Here is a 20,892-nt window from a genome sequence, read left to right as displayed (position 1 = left end):
AACCAAGAACGTGGAATCAAAATTTCAGGAAAACTCAATTTTTAAATCCCAATATTTTTGTAATGCATCGTCCAATTTTAAAACGGGTTTCAGTTTTAAATTAAGTTAAATAAAAGGTCCTCTGTTGTTTTATGATTTTTATCAACTTATTGGTCAGAAAAGAGTTATTATGAAAAGACTTAATAGCCCTTCTGGCCCCTAATTTGAGGGGTCAGATTTGATATCAAATAAAAGGTATTACTAATATAAACACAGCTTGTTCTACAAATGTTCACGAATGGTTAACCGTTATCGAGATATCTAAACAACTGTATTTTAGGGGCCGACCCTTTAACTCTTTACCGGGGCCACTAACAACAAAAGTTATGGTATCATATTGTTCAGAACATTATTTTGAACAACCTTTGTTCTACATTGCTTTTAAAAATATTTCTCCTTTTTCAGATATTAATGATCAAAGTCTTGAACTTCTGGCCCCTTGAAACCCCTAATTACGTAATATATGACTTATGTATGATACTGTATAGATAAACAGCTGTACAATGAACATTTTTGCTTCTATAATTAATAACAAATTACTGTTCAGTAAAGAGTTCTTGTAAGAAGATTTAAGACCCCTATTGACCCCTAATTGGAGGGGCCATCCCCTTTTTCTTGATATCAAATGAAAGGTCTTGCAAATATAAACATATTTTGTTCAACAAGTGTTCACGAATGGTTAACCGTTCTTAGGATATCTTTACAAATGTGTTTTAGGGGCCGGCCCTTTATCTCCTAAATGGGGTCATGAACAAAAAAACTTAGGGTGGCATATTGTACAGAACAATATTTTAAGCAACTTTTGTTCTACAACGCTATTCAAAATATTTCTCCTTTTTCATATATTAATGATCGAAATTTTGAATTACTGGCCCCTTGAAACCCCTAATTACGTAACATATGACTTAAGTATGGTACTGTATAGATAAACAGCCCAACAATGAACATTTTTGCTTCTATAATAATAACAAACTAGAACTGTCCTAATGGGACTAATACCCCCGCTAGGCTAATTTCAAATGGGACAAATAATTGAATTGAATAATAATTAAGGTTTGGAACACATACAAAAAAAAAATTCTAGAAATGTAAAAAAAAAAAATAGTTAACAAAGAAAAATTAAAATCAAAATTGTCAGAATTTCACTGTAAATACATATCTATAACAGTAATACATTTACAAATGTATGTATTTGATGATATATTTTTTTAATTTAATTGATTTAAAGAAAAACCAACAAAATGACAATAACCCCTCCCTTTGCAGTGAATAGAAATACCGGTAGCTAAGCAATGCTCTTCTGTTGATAAAACTTTCAATATCTTTCTAATAAGAGTTTTGACAGATGCAATTAGTTGTTTCAAATTTTCCTCACTTTCTCCTATTGCACAATTGAACTCCATATCAGAAAATTGATCCCATAGGACTATGATTTTTTTTGATGAGCTTGTTAAATTTAATAAACTCCCAAAACATTACCATAATTACCATACTATGTAAAAATATGTAAAAAAGAAAATTTAATATTACAAACAACTTTAAAATTGCCAAAACACTTCAATCATATCAGTAATTTTGAATTTCATTTAAATTAATGCCCAATAGGGTCACTTCATCAAATTACTTGACAAATAAATTTAAACAACCTCTAAAAATAGTTTAACTTCTTTATTAATAATTATATTATTTATTTCCTTATAATGATAGACCTTTTGGTTTACATGAAACAGTTTTAAAATAGCCCCAAAACCATCACCCATTTAACAGATTATCAATTTCCCCTAAACACATGCTCCATCTGAACCATGGCTCAGATAATGGCTCCCTTGGGACAAATGAATTCAGCCACACTTGTCTTTGATGTTCTCATTAGCTCCTAAGAATTTATCATTGACAAACAAAAACTTTGCATTGTCAGTTGATAGAATACTTATAAAAAATAATTTTTTTTATTAATTAAGACATAAAGACAAAAAACTCCATCTGGATGTATTTATATAAATATATTTTAGAGTGTTTTCTATTAATTAATTAATAAAATCTGTAAGGATTACCTCCCTTACTTTTCAACATTAGTGTACAATATATAGAATAAGGAAAATGAAAACTGCCATAAAATCATTAATTCTTGTCTGATCTTAAAAAAAATTGCAGGTGCACATCTTCAGATGGTGTTCAACATACGTACAAATTTTCAAACTGTTCCATGCAGTAATAAAAAATTCTATAGGGGGGACAAAGTTGCGTCTACAGACAGACGGACAGACGGACAGACGGACAGACAGACAGACGGACAGACAGACAGACGGACAGGGTGAAACCAATATACCCCCCTAAACTTCGTTTGCGGGGGTATAATTATTATTCAGTAAAGAGTTATTATAAGAAGAGGGTACAGCCCTCTTGGCCCCTAATTTGAGGGGCCAGCCCCTTTTTCTTGATATTAAACGAAAGCCCGTGTAATTTGAAACAACTTTTGCGTTACATGTTTTAAAAAAAATTTTATACATCAAAAGATATCACAGAAAATGTGCAAAAATTTCGTGAACAAATTTGGTGCCAATTTTCAGGTTCAGAAGAGCTTTGAGGCCTTTACAAATTTTCATCATTGGAAGCATGGGGGTACATCTACATACATTCATCTACAATCCCTGAAAATTTCAAGCTTCTATCTTGATTAGTTTCGGAGGAGATGCGTGGACAAAATGACCCTTAAAACTTTACAAAATCGTCAATATCTGAAACCGGAAGTGACGTCATCATTTAAAAATTTTATAATATGTAGTGCCGATCATGTTTTATCCGTGCTGAAAATTTTGTGCGAATCGGTTGCAGAGTTTTTGAGAAATAGCGTTCCAAAAAAGTCAGAAAAAGAAAAAAAAGAATAACTAGAGCAAAGCTCGTTGCAAAGCAACGAGTGGGTCTTCCGTTAATGTCGGAAGTAAAGCTGGAAGTTCCTGTAAGAAGCAGAGCTCTTAAACCAACAACAATAGTAATTTAAATAAAAAAATGAAAAAAATCGAATCATTCCTGGTACGACTTTTAATGATTTTAAGTACGACTTAACAAAAACCTTTCCGATCTCAAGAACGACTTAACAAAAAAAAATCCGAATATGTTCAAGTACGACTTAACAATTATTTTTGGTACGAGTTAATTTTACTTTGAAAATTACGCTATTTTTTAAACCAAGGACGCGGAATCAAAATTTCCGGAAAAATAAATTTTTAAACCCCGATATCTCTGTAATGCATCGTCCGATTTTTAAAAGGTTTTCAGTGTTAGATTCAGTTTAATAAGCTCTACAAAACACATATTCATTTTTGATTTGATCAGAAAATTCATTTTTTCGAAAAATTTGTTTCACTTCCGGTTTCGACCGGAAGTGACAGATTTTCATTTCCAGCCTTATTACAAAGGTAAATCGACCAAATCATAACCATTGAAAATTTCAAGCCTCTATCTTAAAATGTTTTTGAGAAACGCCGCGGACAAAATGACTTTTTTAAAATTTCAAAAATGACGTAACGTCAAAACGGAAGTGAGGTTGTCAAGTAAATTTTAACATGTTTGAGCTATAATAGTTTCACATTATTTCTGAAAGTTTCTTTAAAATCGGTTGGAAACTTTTGGAGTTATAAAGCCGAGAAGGAGTCAGAAAAAAAAAGAAAAAGTATAATAATAACTAGAGCAAAGCTCGTTGCAAAGCAACGAGTGGGTCTTCCGTTAATGTCGGAAGTAAAGCTGGAAGTTCCTGTAAGAAGCAGAGCTCTTAAACCATTAACAAGAGTAACTAAAATAAAAAGATGAAAAAATCGAATTATTCCTGGTACGACTTAACAAAATCCGAATGATTTTAAGTACGACTTAAGAAACACCTTTCCGATTTCAAGAACAACTTAACAAAAATAATCCGAATTGTTCAAGTACGACTTAACAATTATTTTTGGTACGAGTTAATTTTACTTTGAACATTACGCTATTTTTTAAACCAAGGACACGGAAACAAAATTTCCGGAAAAATAAATTTTTAAACCCCGATATCTCTGTAACGCATTGTCCGATTTTAAAACGGCTTTCGGTGTTAGATTCAACTTGATAAGCTCTACAAAACACATATTCGTTTTTGATTTGATCAGAAAATTCATTTTTTCGAAAAATTTGTTTCACTTCCGGTTTCGACCGGAGGTGACAGATTTTCATTTCGAGCCTTATTACAAAGGTAAATCGACCAAATCTTAACCATTGAAAATTTCAAGCCTCTATCTTAAAGCGTTTTTGAGAAAAGTCCGGGACAAAATGACTTTTTGAAATTTTTAAAAATGACGTCACGTCAAAACGGAGGTGACGTTCTCTTTAAAATTTTAACATTCTTAAGGGACGCTAACTTGCAAAAATCTCTGAAAATTTCATCAAAATGGGTTAAAAACCTTTTGAGTTATGAAGCAAAAAAGGAGTCAGAAGAAAAGAAAAAGAATAATAATAATAACTAGAGCAAAGCTCGTTGCAAAGCAACGAGTGGGTCTTCCGTTAATGTCGGAAGTAAAGCTGGAAGTTTCTGTAAGAAGCAGAGCTCTTAAACCATTAACAAGAGTAACTAAAATAAAAAGATGAAAAAATCGAATTATTCCTGGTACGACTTAACAAAATCCGAATGATTTTAAGTACGACTTAACAAACACCTTTCCGATTTCAAGAACGACTTAACAAAAAAAATCCGAATTGTTCAAGTACGACTTAACAATTATTTTTGGTACGAGTTAATTTTACTTTTAACATTTCGCTATTTTTTAAACCAAGGACGCGGAATAAAAATTTCCGGAAAAATCAATTTTTAAACCCCGATATCTCTGTAATGCATCGTCCGATTTTAAAACGACTTTCAGTGTTAGATTCAGCTTAATAAGCTCTATAAAACACATATTCATTTTTGATTTGATCAGAAAATTCATTTTTTCGAAAAATTTGTTTCACTTCCGGTTTCGACCGGAAGTGACAGATTTTCATTTCGAGCCTTATTACAGACGTAAATCGATCAAATCATAATCATTGAAAATTTCAATCCTCTATCTTAAAGCGTTTTTGAGAAAAGTCCGGGACAAAATGACTTTTTGAAATTTTTAAAAATGACGTCACGTCAAAACGGGGGTGACGTTCTCTTTAGAACTTTTACATTTTTGAGGGACGCCAACTTGCAACAATCTCTGAAAATTTCATCAAAATCGGTTAAAAACCTTTTGAGTTATGAGGCAAAAAAGGAGTCAGAAGAAAAGAAAAAGAATAATAATAATAATAATAAAAAGAAACCGAAGAATAACAAGAGGGTCTTCCGTTGAAAACGGAAGACCCTAATAAAAAGAAACCGAAGAATAACAAGAGGGTCTTCCGTTGAAAACGGAAGACCCTAACTAGAGCAAAGCTCGTTGCAAAGCAACGAGTGGGTCTTCCGATAATGTCGAAGGTAAAGCTAAAACTGTCTCTAAGAAGCAGAGTTCTTAAACCAATAAGTATAAGTAAATAAAACAAAAAGAAAAAAAAATCGAATTATTTTTGGTACGAGTTCACAAAATCAAAATGATTCTAGGTACGAATTAGCAATAACATTATCAATTTCAAGAACGACTTAGCAAATACAAAGCCGAATGTGTTTAAGTACGATTTAACAATTATCGATATATTTTAGGTACGAGTTAATTAAACTATGAACATAACATTCTTTTCTTTACCAAGAATGTGGAATCAAAATTTCCAGAAAAGTCAATTTTCAAACACCTATATCTTTGTAATGCATCGGCCGATTTTTAAACGGATTTCAGTTTTACATTAAACTTAATAAGCTTTTATTTTTGCATTTATGATTAATAACAAATTATCGCTCTAAAAAAGGTTACTATAAAAAGACTTTGTAGCATAGCCCTCCTAGCCCCTAATTTGAAGGGTCAGCCCCTTTTTCTTGGTCTCGCAAATATAAACATATTTTATTCAACAAGTGTTCACGAATTATTAACCGTTATAGAGATATCGGAACAACTGTGCTTTAGGGGCCGACCCTTCAACTCCTTACTGGGGCCACCAACGAAAAATGTTTAGGTATCACATTGTTCACAACATTATTTTTAGCAACTTTTGTTATACAATGTTTTCAAAATATTTCTCCTTTTCAAGATAATATTGATCAAAGTTTTGGACTTCTGGCCCCTTCAAACCCCTAATTATGTAACATATGACTTTAGTATGGTCCAGAATAGATGAACAGCTGTACAATGAACATTTTTGCTTCTATAAATAATAACAAATTATTTTTCAGTAAAGAGTTATTATTTAAAGATTTTAGAGCGCTCTTGGCCCCTAATTTGAGGGGCTAGTCCCTTTTTCTTAATATTAAATAAAAGATCTTATTAATATAAACATATTTTGTTTAATAAGTGTTCAGAAATTGTTGACCGATTTGGAGATATCTTGACAACAGTGTTTTAGGGGCCGACCCTTAAACTCCTTACTGGGGCCACAAACCATAAATTTTAAGATACCATGTTCTAAAGAACATTATTTTAAGCAACTTTTGTTCAACATTGCCTTTCAAAATATTTCTCCTTTTTAAGATATTAATGATCAAAGTGTTGGTCTTCTGGCCCCTTGAAACCCCTAATTACGTAACAAATGTTTAAAATAAGGTACTGTGTAGATCAACAGCTGTACAATGAACATTTTTGCTTCTATAATTAATGACAAATTATTGCTCAGTTAAGAGTTAAAATTAAAAGACTTGAGAGCCCTCCTGGCCCCTAATTAAAAGGGCCAGCCCCTTTTTATTAAAACAAAACAAAAGCTCGTGTAAATCTTAACAACTTTTGCATTACATGTTTTAACAAATTATCAACAGGTTAAAAGATATTTTGCAAAACGTGTTAAAATTTTGCCAAAAATGTTGGTGCCAATTTTTTACCTCGGGCGAGCTTCGGCGCCGTGCGCATTTTCCACAATGTCAAATACAGAGGATCATCTACAGACATTCATCTACATATTCCTGAAAGTTTCACTTTTCTATACCCTTTAGTTTCGGAGGAGTTACGTGGACAAAATGGTCCTTAAAAATTCACAAAATCCTCAAAATCTCAAACCGGATGTGACGTCATCAGCTCAAAATTTTACATTCGCAAGCACGTTTTATGTTCTATCAGTCCTGTCAATTTGGTGAAAATCGACCAAATAGTTTTTGAGTTATAGCTCTCGAAAAATGTCAGAGGAAAAATGTAGAATAATAATAAAAAGAAACCGTAGAATAACAAGAGGGTCTTCCGTTGGAAACGGAAGACCCTAAAAAAGAATCCGAAGAATAACAATAAGGTCTTCCGTTGGAAACGGAAGACCCTAATAAGTGTAAAATTTGGATACAGTTTATTTATGGTATTATTTTTTTCTTTTTCTACCGAGGGGCCATATGGCACGATATCCTTTGAACACCTATATAAAGCCATTGTTACTCAGGTGAGCGATGTGGCCCCCATGGGCCTCTTGTTTTTATTTGTGTGTTGAAAAAGAAAATTTATCTTGGGGGAACTAATGTCATTTTAACTTTTATTTATTTATCAATATGACAATTTTTCAAAAGGTTTTTGTGCATCTAACCGATATCCCATTTCATAATTCCAAAGAAAACTCAGTTCTAGGAGTTTTTGGAACCATTTCTTTTGTAAAAAAAAAAAGACCCACCTTTTTTACCCCAAGGGTTAAAATAAAATTTCAATGACCTTATACATTAACAGGACGCCTCCAATTATATGCCAGGAGTTGGTTTGGCCTATGCATAAACTAGTTAATTTATTGAAACTACATTTTTTTGAAAACAAAATAAACGTCACTTTTCAGCATTTAATTAACCCCTTGGCCGAAAATTAAATTTCCGAAACCTTATTGCACATCTATAGGACACCCTAATCATGATTAAGATAGATACTGTGTAAAATAAAAGAGGAATTTAAAGAGTTTTGGATATAACAAAATAGTAAATCAATATTTTGGGGGCTTTATTCGGTCGAAGCTATGAACCAATTAACTAGAATTTAAACAACTTTTTCCTCTACATTTGCTATACTTCGATTCTGTAATGTTGTTGTTAGATACGCTTACCTGTGTTTAACTGTCTATTCCTTTGTTAAGAATTCTGACAGTTGTGATGTTATACATATATAAAGTTTGGATATAAAAACAAACAAGCCTTGCAATGTTGTTTCTTTTTACACTTACCTCTTCCGTATCGGTCCATTCTGCTAGTGAGTATTCTGACAGATGTGATGTTGTACACAGCCTGCAGATCCACACTCCACCACGGATTTCTGTCGCCATCACGTGTGACTGCACACTTGTCTACACCAACGTCTGTACCGTTGTCACCATCCACTGCATACGAGGCATTATAGTCATTAAATGTTGATGATTGCTCGGCAGGTTTACCTAATGCGATGTTCGGCAGAACTGTCAACGATATTACAATAAATGATAATATTTGCGTTATAAAGATATGAGGATATAATTAACTACAATAGAAAAATAGCTGTGATAGTTGTTATTAAGTTATTAAACTGAACTGTAAATGTAATATTTAAGCCATTTACTGCCGCAATGAGTCCATATATTAAATAGCAAGATGACGACTGTTCGGCAGGTTTAACTAATGCGATGGTCGGTAGAACTATTGACAATAAAACAGAGAAAAATGCCGATGTCTAGTGATTACGTAACGAAAAAACAATACAATTTAAATATGGAATGAAAAAACAGTTTGTTAATCAAAAATGAAGCCGATCTGCAAAATTTTGTCTCATTTCATTTCTTTTGAAATATTAAGCTATAGACTATAGTCTTTCATAAATGACTTCATATTAAATATGACTTAAGACATTATTAAAATACACATACAAAATTATTTAGCATCCAAACTTTGTCAACATCTATTCTAAAATTTACTGGCATTAGAGTGAAAAATTTATGAATCTGTTTTTTTTAATGGAGGGTAATCGTGTTCAAATATCCAGACATGTAAACTTGTAAATCCGTATATGCAATCGTGTTGGTGTGTATGCCTGAGTATGAATGAGTGCAATTTTGATCGTGTCACCTATAAAACACAAGAAGAAACACTTTAGAGTTGACCCCGCAGGCCTTCAATCGAATGTTTCCTTATGCTTAATTACAGCTATAAAATGCTGTCTGTTATTTACATGAAACCTGCCACTATAATACACACTTTCTATCTGTAGTCTCTGCATTTGTATATCAATTTTACGAAATAGCACGGCTGACATGTTACAAATCAACAAATGTAAAGTCTACAAGTTTGTCGAATATTGACATGACCATATTTGGAAACAGTGACGTCAACGATAGAAAAGGCTAGCTGCAGGTAAAGGCATGCTGTTATCGCCGGAATGGGGACGGAATAAATAAAAAATATATATATTAGGTAGGCCTAAAATCGTATCATCTCTGGATAACAACCTTTCGTAGGAAGTATGATTTTTCGGAAAAATAAATTAGGAGCTTGGTGTACATTTTAACAAGAGAATGTATAAAAAATGCGAGTAAAGAATTCGATCGGCTTCTGATATCTTCTAAGAACTGGAAAAAAACTACACATAATGACTTTGTTTGAATATACATGTATATAGATATAAAAACATTCAACAAATTGGTAAAGTCTAGAACTAGGTTGAATTAAGAAAATATCTCCAAAAGCTTCTAATCGCTACCACAAAGTTGAAACAAGACACCCCCTCCCCCCTCGAAGAATTACACGGAGGCGGCCAGCTAGTCAATTAAATAACTTAGTTGCAAAGTAATCGATAAGAAAAACGAAATATATAAAGACATTGGTTTTGAGATTTTGATTAATATGAGAAATAAGAAGCAAACCCCCTCTTTAAAAAATAAATAGAAATTCTAAAGTAAAGGTTAACTGTCGTGATATTAAAATGTGTATGAATTATTTTTTAAAATTATTTATTTTGCATTGTCGGCAATACATAGGAAAAAGGGTTATCATGCTCGTTAAAATTGGCATTTTTTATTTCAAGCAATTTTTACGGGATAAGAGTATGACGTCCTAAATGTCAGTTCAATACAGAATCACTTATTGAAGTTTTTTGAATAAAAATTTTCGGAGAGCTTTTATAATACAAGTTTACAGCCACTTGTGAACGTGAACTGTTTAACATAAAGCAGCTACTGAATTTTGTAAAATATCGTCAATACAGTATATATTTTAAAATATCTTATAATTAAAACTCTACCAGTTCATATACGCTCAAACTCATCTGACCAACCCCGTTCCATACTTTTAGAAATCTAATTTCCGAAGAAAACAAAATCATCATTACAAAAACGTAAACATGCTTGTAGTAGTACTTTGAGCTTTAATTAACTAATATAAAACTTCTATTTTTTACAGTTTTAGATTGTTTTACTATCTATCATTCACTTGCACAACAAAATCATTTTGATATTTAAAAAAGTATAAATACATGTATAGTTATACATAACGTTTTCAGCGAAAAATTACCAAGTCTTTGCAAATCGTTTAGTTATTAGTTAAAACAAGAGAAAAACTGTCAATGTGACAGCAAACCGGGTTTTAATTTTGTGTGAACAGTATCCATAATCCATTTGTCCATACTGAATTGATACAAACTACCTATTCAGAAAAATGGGGTACTCTATATGCAATGTTTTTGCCAAAAGTTACCAAGTTATACAGCTGATATTTTTTCATAATCCTAGCATTCTGCATACCTCTGATATGTGTTTAATTGATATGCAAAAGAACAACTTCCTATCTTAATCAAAGTACTGAAACTACTGATAGACGGAGGCATCATTTCGGCGGAAATTTAACTAATGAAAATGTATATGATTTTTTTTTTATTTAAGGAAAAACAGCGCGCATACCGCTTCTCATGTTGGAATATACGCGAAGCGGTTTAGTATTATGGCAATTTAAGGTCGCGAGGATATGTTTCAGGTTGACATCAGAGTTAGGTAGATAAATTAAAATATTTAGTGCGGTTCTCTCATTTTAACCTGTTATATTATTACTTAAAGGTGTTTATTCTTTACAAAAAAGGAATGAGGAAATTATTTTGCATCACAAAAACAAAATGGGAAACTGTACATGTTATTAAATGCCTACAATCGAACTTAAAAATACAATGCAAACTATTTATGTACACATTTCTTTTCTTGTGTATATTTAGTTTAAGTTGATATTATTTCCTGTGTATAATGATTTGCAAACCCAAGGTAGAAAACGCCATATTCTAGAGGTTTCCACACCTGTTCAAGACAAAAGATAACCTCTAAATTGCAAACTATTTTGTCTAACTGTACACCCCCCCCCTCTCCTTTGTTATCCTACAGAAGGGGTTTCTTGATTAATGAGTGTCGTCGATCTATATATTCTCTTAATATGATCGTTATGAGAGAGAGCGAGAGCGCGCGTTTAAGGCATAATTTTACGTACATTCATTTGAAATATAGTAACATTTTATATTTATAAATTAGTATCCACAAAAGAATATAGTACAATGTGATTTAATCCAGCATGCAGTTTCAGTCCGATTCCACGTTTTACCCCTGTTAATCAAATCAACACGCGAGGTGCACCAAGTGTTCCTTCCAAGATAAGGGAAAAAAGTTTTAATAGTTTTCATATCAAGAAAGGAGAACAGAAGTATGCCTAACAATAAAGTATTCTACACTGTTTGTGATGTTGGATTTCAAGTAAAGAGAAAGGAAGCATGCCTAACAATGAAGTATAGGTATTCTACACTGTTTCTGATGTTTGATTTCTAGCAAAGAGAAAAAAAGTATGTATAACAATGAAGTTCATGTATTCTACACTGTTTCTGATGTTTGATTTCAAATAAGAGAAAGGAAGCATACTTAACAATGACGTATTATACACTGTTTATGATGTTTGATCTAAATATTGATATTTTGTGTTTGTGAAGTTTAGTTCGTATACTTTTTTTTTCTCAACAGAACTCGAACTCTCTCTCTCTCTCTCTCTCTCTCTCTCTCTCGTTCGTTAAGACTATGGACACAATAAACATACGTACTTTATTTTGCTATTTATTTTGAATTTGCGGAGAACTCAAGTTCAGTTATAAGGTACCAGTTTTAATGATATATATTACGGCTATTGTTTGCATCATATAAAAGATTTTATTGTCAATTCTATCTGGGTTTTTTTCATGCGCAACACTCTTATCAGCCTGTAAATCACACTGACTTCCCAAATCACTTTCGGTTGGGGGGGGGGGGGGGGGCTGTAACGAGAGATACGTTTCCGCGGGATATTAATTGATAATATGCAAACGATATACGACAGAGACAAAGAAGCACACCATGTTTATTCATCGAATCTTATAATTATTCATTATTTCGTCCACCGCTAGATGGTGCTTAAGGAATCCTCATTATTTGACGTCACGGGCAAGCCAATCACAATATACGGAGGCTGTTAATCAGCTTCCGTCTAAAAAACTGTACGAGGAGTTATCCTGTACGAGGAGTTATCCTGTACTAGGAGTTATCCTGTGCGAGGAGTAATCGATACAATAAGGATACCTTTATGGCAGCCTCTCCCCCGCCCGCCGTTTTCACTTTTTCAATAACCGGAAAACCGAGTTAAAAATTTTCTCTCAAAATTCTTAGAACACAGTAGAAGCAATCGAGCTACATGGGACCTCACGGCGGTCTCCGCACCCCATGCCGATCAAAACATTTCACCCCCTTATGAAACCTATTGATCCGTCTCATCTCTAGAAAGGAGTACACATTAACATTTGTTATAAAATTGATTAATTCCTAGCTTTCTGATTGGCTCATATCCAACTTTATCGAAAAAACAAAACGTTATTTCACCTGCACGTAACCAAGAAGGTCAATATAACATTTCATTTTCTCTACATTGGACTAAAAGAAGATAGCCAAATGAAACATCGCATTTCTCAATTTGTTCTGCTTTGGCTTTAAACTAGAACTTTGCTTGATGACATTCAATTAATATATGATTGCGCCCATGAGAAAAGGGTCCTTATGACGTTTTGTATAAAACAGAGAAATAACGTCATAAAGAAATGACGTTACGTAAGAGAAAAAAAAGCTCGTCTGAGAGCCAGCGCTGTAATTTTAAACTGTTACTTAGTTTATAAGCACGAGTCTTTAACATAGCAAGGCCCTATAATACATAATCTTTTATAATAAATAAAATGAACATATTTATGTTTTTTAATATTTTACTCATAATTCACGATCGAATGTAGATTCCGTGCTTGTTTGATACGAACAAAAGACAACTCTTGATCATCGGCATAAAAAAAATGTACAGTCATGCATATTGGAAAAAATAACACGATTGAACAATTAACATTCCGGAACAATTTACATTGCGGTACTAAATCTGATATTGAATGTTTATATAATAAATAAATTCTAAAATCACCGGTTAATAAGAAATCATTTATATATTCGCGACTGCGTATAACTTGTTGATCCGCCCGTCAGCATCTGTTTAATCGCGCGGCCGACTTTAACTTCTTGAGGTCTACCATTTTCATCTAAAGCCTCTGAATCTCTGACGATTCGGGTCCAAAAACAAGCTTAACAATCTGGATGAAACCCATAACCTTTTTTATTGCACGATAAATACTTTAATCAATGTTTATAAAGGCATTTGTATATGATCACGTCGAAAAACAAGAAAGATAATCCACTTGTGTAGAAAATACCATGAGGTTCCGCACGGGGAAATTGATAATAAAAAAAAGATGTTTAATTTATTTTATCTGTTCAATATTTATAAGTGTTATTTTAATCTAATTTAAAGATACTAGTGAATGAATTTTTATTAAAAATGCGTGTTTAATTTATAGGTTGCAATTGATACTACATACATGTAGATCCAGTCGTTTATCAATTCATATACATGTAGCTTGATATTATTCGAAATTGTAAGATTTTTAGTTATGTCATTTTGTTGATTTTTTAAATAGGCTAGATAATAATAAAGGAAATTTGATAAATTCATTATGAGACTAAATTCTCAATATGAATAATAACCTTTCACTTTAGCTTCATAATTTTTTTTTGTACTGTAACTTACAGTTATTCAAGTTAGAATATTTAGAAGAAATTATTCATGGCATGTCATTAGTTTTTTTTTTTAATCCGTCTATTATTCCAGACTATTTTCATTGCATCAATTTCATAAAGATTAGATAGACACTTTGAATTGCTTTAACTGCATTTTATAAATAAAGAAAATGTTTACATATAACTACAAAATGTGGTGCATACAGATTTAAGCGCAAAAGCAAATGCAAGTTAACTTTACGACTGTCATTAAATTGTTTCAAATATACGAATTTATACAATATAAGCACCGCCTTATTTTTGCCCCCACTCTGTTTCTCCTGTGGTCTGTCGGTAATATATTTTATTAGACAAAATAGCAGTATTATTTAATAGATGCTTATAAAGTGTCGATCCGATCATTCAGAATAGAAATTGAAATAAAATATTTTTTTTTCAACTCTACATTAGTTTTAGTGCTACAAAATTGTAAAGAACAGATAAACATTTAATCGGCTACTTTCTCTGTGTTATCAAAATGTGTTCAAAATAGCGTACATGTTTATTGTAACAATTAATGATGAAATATTAAAATAATTTTTAAAAGCCAAATTCACTTCTGAAATTTAGTTTACAAAACCTATAAATTATCTCATATTTTAATTACGTATGCAGGCTAGCGATGTACATGTACTGGTTTAGATTATTTAAAGCTAGCATTGATTACAAGTTCGTGCCAAAAAAAAATAACAGTAAGTATTTATAATTGATTAGATTTTCATTTTTTTTCCAATTTAATTTAGTTGTCCAAAAGTTTATGGAGCCAGATTTTTTTATATATAAATATACACTTTTGGGGGAGGGGGAGTGGTATTGACCCACTTCTTTGGAAAAAAATCTTAATTGACAAAGGGTAAATACATGTAAATTGTGCGTACAACATCTGATATAATATGTAAATAGAAATAAGAATATACTGTAAACTGCTCAGTTTGTTTTATAATACATGTAGATGCATTCCGGCTACATAGGCGTCGGAACCGGGGGGGGGGGGGGGGGCTAGGGGATGGGCTTAGCCCCCCCCCCCCCACTTTTTTTTGCAAAGTTAGACCTAACCATAAGGGATGTAGCATCATAGCCCCCCCCCCCCACTTTTTCTCGCAGGAAAGATAATTGTTCCTAAATTTACCTTGAAAGATTAAGAAGTTGGATTCATAGGCATACTAACCAACCAACCCCCGATTAGGAATTTCATCATTTGGGGGGGGGGGTGAATTTGGTAGGTAAGATTTTTTTTTTGGAAGTATAGGTATATTCCAACTCCCCCCCCCCCCCCCCCCCCCGATTAGGATTTGCATGATTTTGGGAATTAGTTATTTTTTCCTCCATATTTCTGAGGATTAGTCTAGCCCCCCCCCCCACCCCCACTTTCAATTTTCTTCCGACGCCAGTGTGCTAATAAGACACTAGTAATTTTAGAGAACGCTCAAAAACATGAAAGAAGTTTTTTATAATAAAAAAAAGTTAGTGTGCTGCTTATTTAAAAAATCCGTGGCATTTGAGCTACATATATACAAGCGCTAAATTATTCATGTGTCAACAAATACCCCATGTTAACAAATGAGCTAACTCATTGTATTAACGTGTGTATTTTTACACCTGTCGACAAATAACCCATGATACAAATGAGCCAACTCATTGTATTAACATGTGTACACATTTTGAGTCATTACATTCTTATTTAATTTAGACGCAAACTATAATAGTTTTCATGAAACCTAAGAGTATCTAACTTTTGCCTGATTTTATTTTTTGACAAAATCACTTTATAATTTATTGCTTCAGGAACTTGAAAATCTATTAAATGATCAATTTGGCCTTGACAAAATTAGTGGGTGCTTTAAAAACATTATTAAACATTATAAATTGTATTTATACAATGCCTGCAAACCATGTGGTTTTGAGCTAATAAACTATACTATACTAAAAACATGAGAAAATGCTACGAGAATAGTCTTAAATAGTGAGAGAAAGTCTAAAGCTTAAATAGTGCTTCTATTGAGATTTCAGTAAAAGAAACGTGAGTTGAGTGGTAAATTAATCAAGGTTCACGATTTGATACCTTTGCACGTTTTCATTTCCATATCACTCCCATTAAAATGGGACACCTTTTTTTTATTCCACTACGCTTTAATTTTTCAGACATGCAGTAAACTGTTGTCGGTTAACTTTATGAAATTATTGGTGCTCGCTATTTCCATGATTTAACATTCTTGCAATTTAACACGAAACAAAAACAATGCGAAATAAGTGCTCGCGTAAAATATAAAAAAAAATCTACAATATCGGCAACGTTACATATTGATTTACACATAAAAAGTAAACAAAATTAAGAACGTTACGAGTTTTATTTATGGCAATAAGCGTAGGATAGAGAAACATACGTTTCGATCCTGGACAAATTTAGTTGAATTCAAAATAAAGTATATCTCATTCATATTTTGACTTAATAAATATTAATTTTTTAACTTCAATTTTCATTCAAACACATTTACGAATTTATTGAAATAAACATGTATCTGTATCGCACATGATCATGTTTTCTTTCAAGGTGTAGTCCCCATTTAGTTTTGTAGGTGTCTATGCTAATTTTCTGATGCCAAGCTAGCGAAAATGATTATTATATGCATACTAGACTTTGACCCGTGTGTGCACGGGTTGACATTGCATATCGGACATTTAGAAATAGGTACATCGATACACCTTATTATTGACATTTACATAACAAAGCTATAAGCCTACAATAATGCTATTAATTTCACTACACTTTCCTTAGTTTTAATAACCTAACTGTGTCTCGAGAAAGGCCCATCCCTTACTTATACCCGTTAAGTAGCAGAAAATTGCAGAATAGCTCCGGAACGATTTTGGAGAAAGTTAATGAATGATGTTGCCTTGTAAATAACATTCAAATACATCACAACAAACCTTTATGAGACTGCAAATCTCTTTCAACTAAAAAATTTAATCCATAGAATGGAAGAACTCAACACCTTTTCACCAACGTACACGTAACTATATTCTTTGTAAAACTGGGTCTGTAGGACATTATTCATTTTTACGATAAAACATATTCGATCTTCACTCTCCTAACAAATATAATGTAACGTTTTTGCATGTAATCAATATTTTTGGTCATCACGAAGATGAAAGTAAGTGCTTAGTTGAAATGTATATTTGTTATTTTATACTTTCTCTCGTAAGAAATCATTAATTTATATGAACAGAATATATAGCAAAAGTCCAATGAAAATTTACCCGTATTTGTATTATCATTTCTGAGTTTATTCAGGGAGAGGTGATATTGTGGAAACAAATATAAACTAAAGATCCCGTTAGCGTGAATGTATTGCGCAAGTGCAAGATAGTAAAATCCAAAAAATCCAGGTGATATCCAGTTGATTATTAATTAGCGAAGCTTAACTGAGAAAAAATAAAAACAAATTGGAAATCTTCAAGTACCAAAGATGTTTAAAATATATAAAACAAAAGACAGTATTCTTCCGATTTCTCGGTATTAAAGACTAAAAATTCGAGTCTATTATTTTAATATAGTAGTTTAAAATATATAAAACAAAAGACAGTATTCTTCCGATTTCTCGGTATTAAAGACTAAAAACTCGAGTCTATTATTTTAATATAGTAGTATAGATATTCTATTATAGAACTTGGTGAACTCATTGTATCTTTTATTGATACACGTAGGAGCAAAACAATCGGCCCGAATTGTCTCTCTAAGAGCGAAACATCCTGCAATCTTACTAAGCTTGCTGCGTATTTCATAAACCGGAACAAGTGGGGGGGAACACACTACCGCTTATCATTTAAACGATTTGATTGCAGAATTTAGGTTTTTAATTAAAACACAATTAGGTATAAGAATGTACTAAGGAACACGATCAGTAAATATGAAAGAAGCAATTTAAATTATTACGGACTAAACAAATATTAAAGCAACGTAGAATCAAGCAAGACATGGCGAATTAAAAACGTATTAAAGTAAAATACGATAACCATTGAAATGAAATCACTTAAGTGACAATCATGTGTAATTGTACAGAAGAATAAAGAAGTTAAAGCAAAATGAGAAAAAGAAAGAATGACTTTTGGCGAAGTTTCTTTTTTCATATAGCATGCACAGGAATCCAATGCGCATATATTGGCACCATACATTTTTAAAATGCCATGTTCATTGTACTTAGTTATTGATTATAAATTATTTTAAAAACATTCTTTGAATTGCACATGTAGTTTATAAAATCTAGATATGATTTATTCAGAAAAAATGAAAGTGCGTTAAAAAGACTTCATAGTTTTCGTGACAGTTACGTTTTCAATGTGCACGTGCACGGAGCGCCCCGGATTATATAAAAAAAAATTATGTATTGATATATATGCAGTATTATTAAAAGTTATTATAGTCTGTCCCAAGATATTTATGCAGCACATTTGGACCATTTTTATTAAAAATACACATACCTGTGAAAGAAGTGCAATTAAAATAGTTGAAAAGGATATTTTCCAAGATAATTTCATTGACACATTATCATCTTTCACTCGGAAAAATTCACAGGAACGAAAACAGATTCCTTACGGAGATTTATAATGGGTAATGTTTACATCTTTTCTCCATTCGGAATACACTCGGAATACATCGCGCAATTTTTCAACGTTATCATCCGGGCTAGCTGCAATACAAAATCTCCGTAGACATCACATTTTTTAGCATTGTATTGAAACCTGATAAGCTAACAGGGGCGTTTCGAATGAGAAATCTTGGAAAATGTTCATACTTTTGAATGAACATCGTTTGAATCCTGAGGTATTTATAAATATCAAGCAATTAAGCCAAATGTGAATCCAAAATATCTTGGGACAGAGTATAATAAGTTATCTAATAAGAATTTAATAATGATATCCTCAAAAACAAAGATCATACCAAATAAAACAATGGGGCTATATATACATGTACAAAACATATAAATGACGTTGATAAAATCATAACGTAACGTCGCAAGGTGAACAACGTCATAGGTAAAAAAAAAAACCTTAACTTTAAATGCCAAATAAAGATATTTATAGTTATTGGATCTTCATGAAACTTCATAACTTTAATATTCTGACATATATAAGTATAAATCCATAAAAATCTTGAATTGTGAAAAAAATGCCATAAGGACCCTTTTCTCATGGGCGCAATCATATGTCTGTATCAATTCGTCGATGAATTATATAAAAAAATAATTATTGCTCGTTTTTTTTCGATTAACACGATGATTTAGCTACCCGAGAAGTACAATATTCACCTTGCCTCCGGCTCGGTGAATATCGTACTCGGGTTCGGTGAATATTGTACTTCTCGGATAGCTAAATCATCGTATTGACCTAAAAAAACAGCAAAATATAATATTCAAGTCTACATGTCAATTTTTTTTAAAGAAATAAGATATTAAATATTTCTTTTTAACCCTTATCGTACAGTACCATTATAATTATATTACAGAAATCAGCACATTCGTCATATCGAAACGAATTTTAAATACATGAACCTCTTCTTGTTTGGTTTAGTTTTAATTATAACTCAAATATTTTCTAAAAATAATGCCGGTATTTTCAATAGAAAAATTGTCGTTCATTAATAACTTAGTGCAAAAGTTTAGCTGAATATCATGTTTTTCGTCCATTCTGGCGATTACGGCATGTCATTTCCCCGCAGCAAGGCAAATGCCATGTACGGTTATGTCAAAATTCGACAAACCTGTAGACTTTACATTTTTCAACTTGTATCACGTCTGATGTGCTATTGCCAACCATGAAGTTTCAAATGCAGAAACTACGGATTAAATGTGTGCAGAGTTAAAGGTTTAATTAACTAATGAAAACAATTAAGCTGCGAAATGTGCATCTTACGAAGGAACCGAGTCAAATCTTACATGTGTTTATGTCCGAGGTTTATAGGTTACACGATTAGAATTATACACATTCATACTCAGGTTCACACACCAACACGATTGCATATTCGGATTTACAAGATTACATGTCTGGATTTTTGAACACGATTACCCTCCATATTATTTTAACAAAGCCCGGGTTATAATAAAATGTGTTCAGTTTAAATACATGTGTACTTATAATAAAAATTATGCATGACAGTTAATTAAGGAAACAATTGAACATAATTGATATATAGTTTGAAGTTTTAGATCAAATGATTGAAAAAATTTGTAGAGCGAATAATCTCCGTAGAGGTCAAAGTGAGGGTCAAATTAGTCTCAAGTAATTAAATTCATGTGTTGACAAGATTTGTGTTAAAACAATTTAATTGCCCTCTGTGTTGTTGATTACAGTGTGTTGTTGATTACGTTCTACTTTCCCAATTTTTTGTGCGTTTAGAGTGCGCTCACCCTGCGTTCACTAGCGCTCCGCTCCGTTCGCGCTCACCGTTTACAAGACGCTCACATTGGGTTCACTGTGCGTTCACTTATCGTTTGGTCCGTTTTCATTTATTCTCAATCGGAACTCCAAAATGAGAGGATCGGTCTTTGCTAGTCACAGCAAATGAGAAAAGAACCCGAGCGAAAAGGTGGAAACCTACATTAGACATAAAACATAATTTTAAGAAGAATTAAGTCCTTGAGAATTTAAAGTACACATTTCTGAGCA

General features: G+C 32.3%; 2 protein-coding genes across 2 annotated transcripts in view; both read right to left on the bottom strand.

Annotated features, from left to right (window-relative positions):
• Positions 1-20,892, bottom strand: part of LOC136274997 (ATP-dependent DNA helicase pif1-like) — a 423,530-nt gene that overhangs the window by 329,814 nt on the left and 72,824 nt on the right. The window lies entirely within an intron of this gene.
• Positions 1-20,892, bottom strand: part of LOC117680552 (fibropellin-1-like) — a 61,873-nt gene that overhangs the window by 10,668 nt on the left and 30,313 nt on the right. Inside the window, exon 9 of the mRNA XM_066083296.1 lies at positions 8,287-8,514. Coding sequence (XP_065939368.1) covers positions 8,287-8,514 — 228 coding nt within the window. The remainder of the gene's footprint in view (positions 1-8,286; positions 8,515-20,892) is intronic.

The sequence above is a fragment of the Magallana gigas genome, chromosome 1 (assembly GCF_963853765.1).
Source record: "Magallana gigas chromosome 1, xbMagGiga1.1, whole genome shotgun sequence".
In the NCBI taxonomy this organism is placed as follows: Eukaryota; Metazoa; Mollusca; class Bivalvia; order Ostreida; family Ostreidae; genus Magallana; species Magallana gigas.
This window is presented reverse-complemented; position numbering and strand designations above follow the sequence as displayed.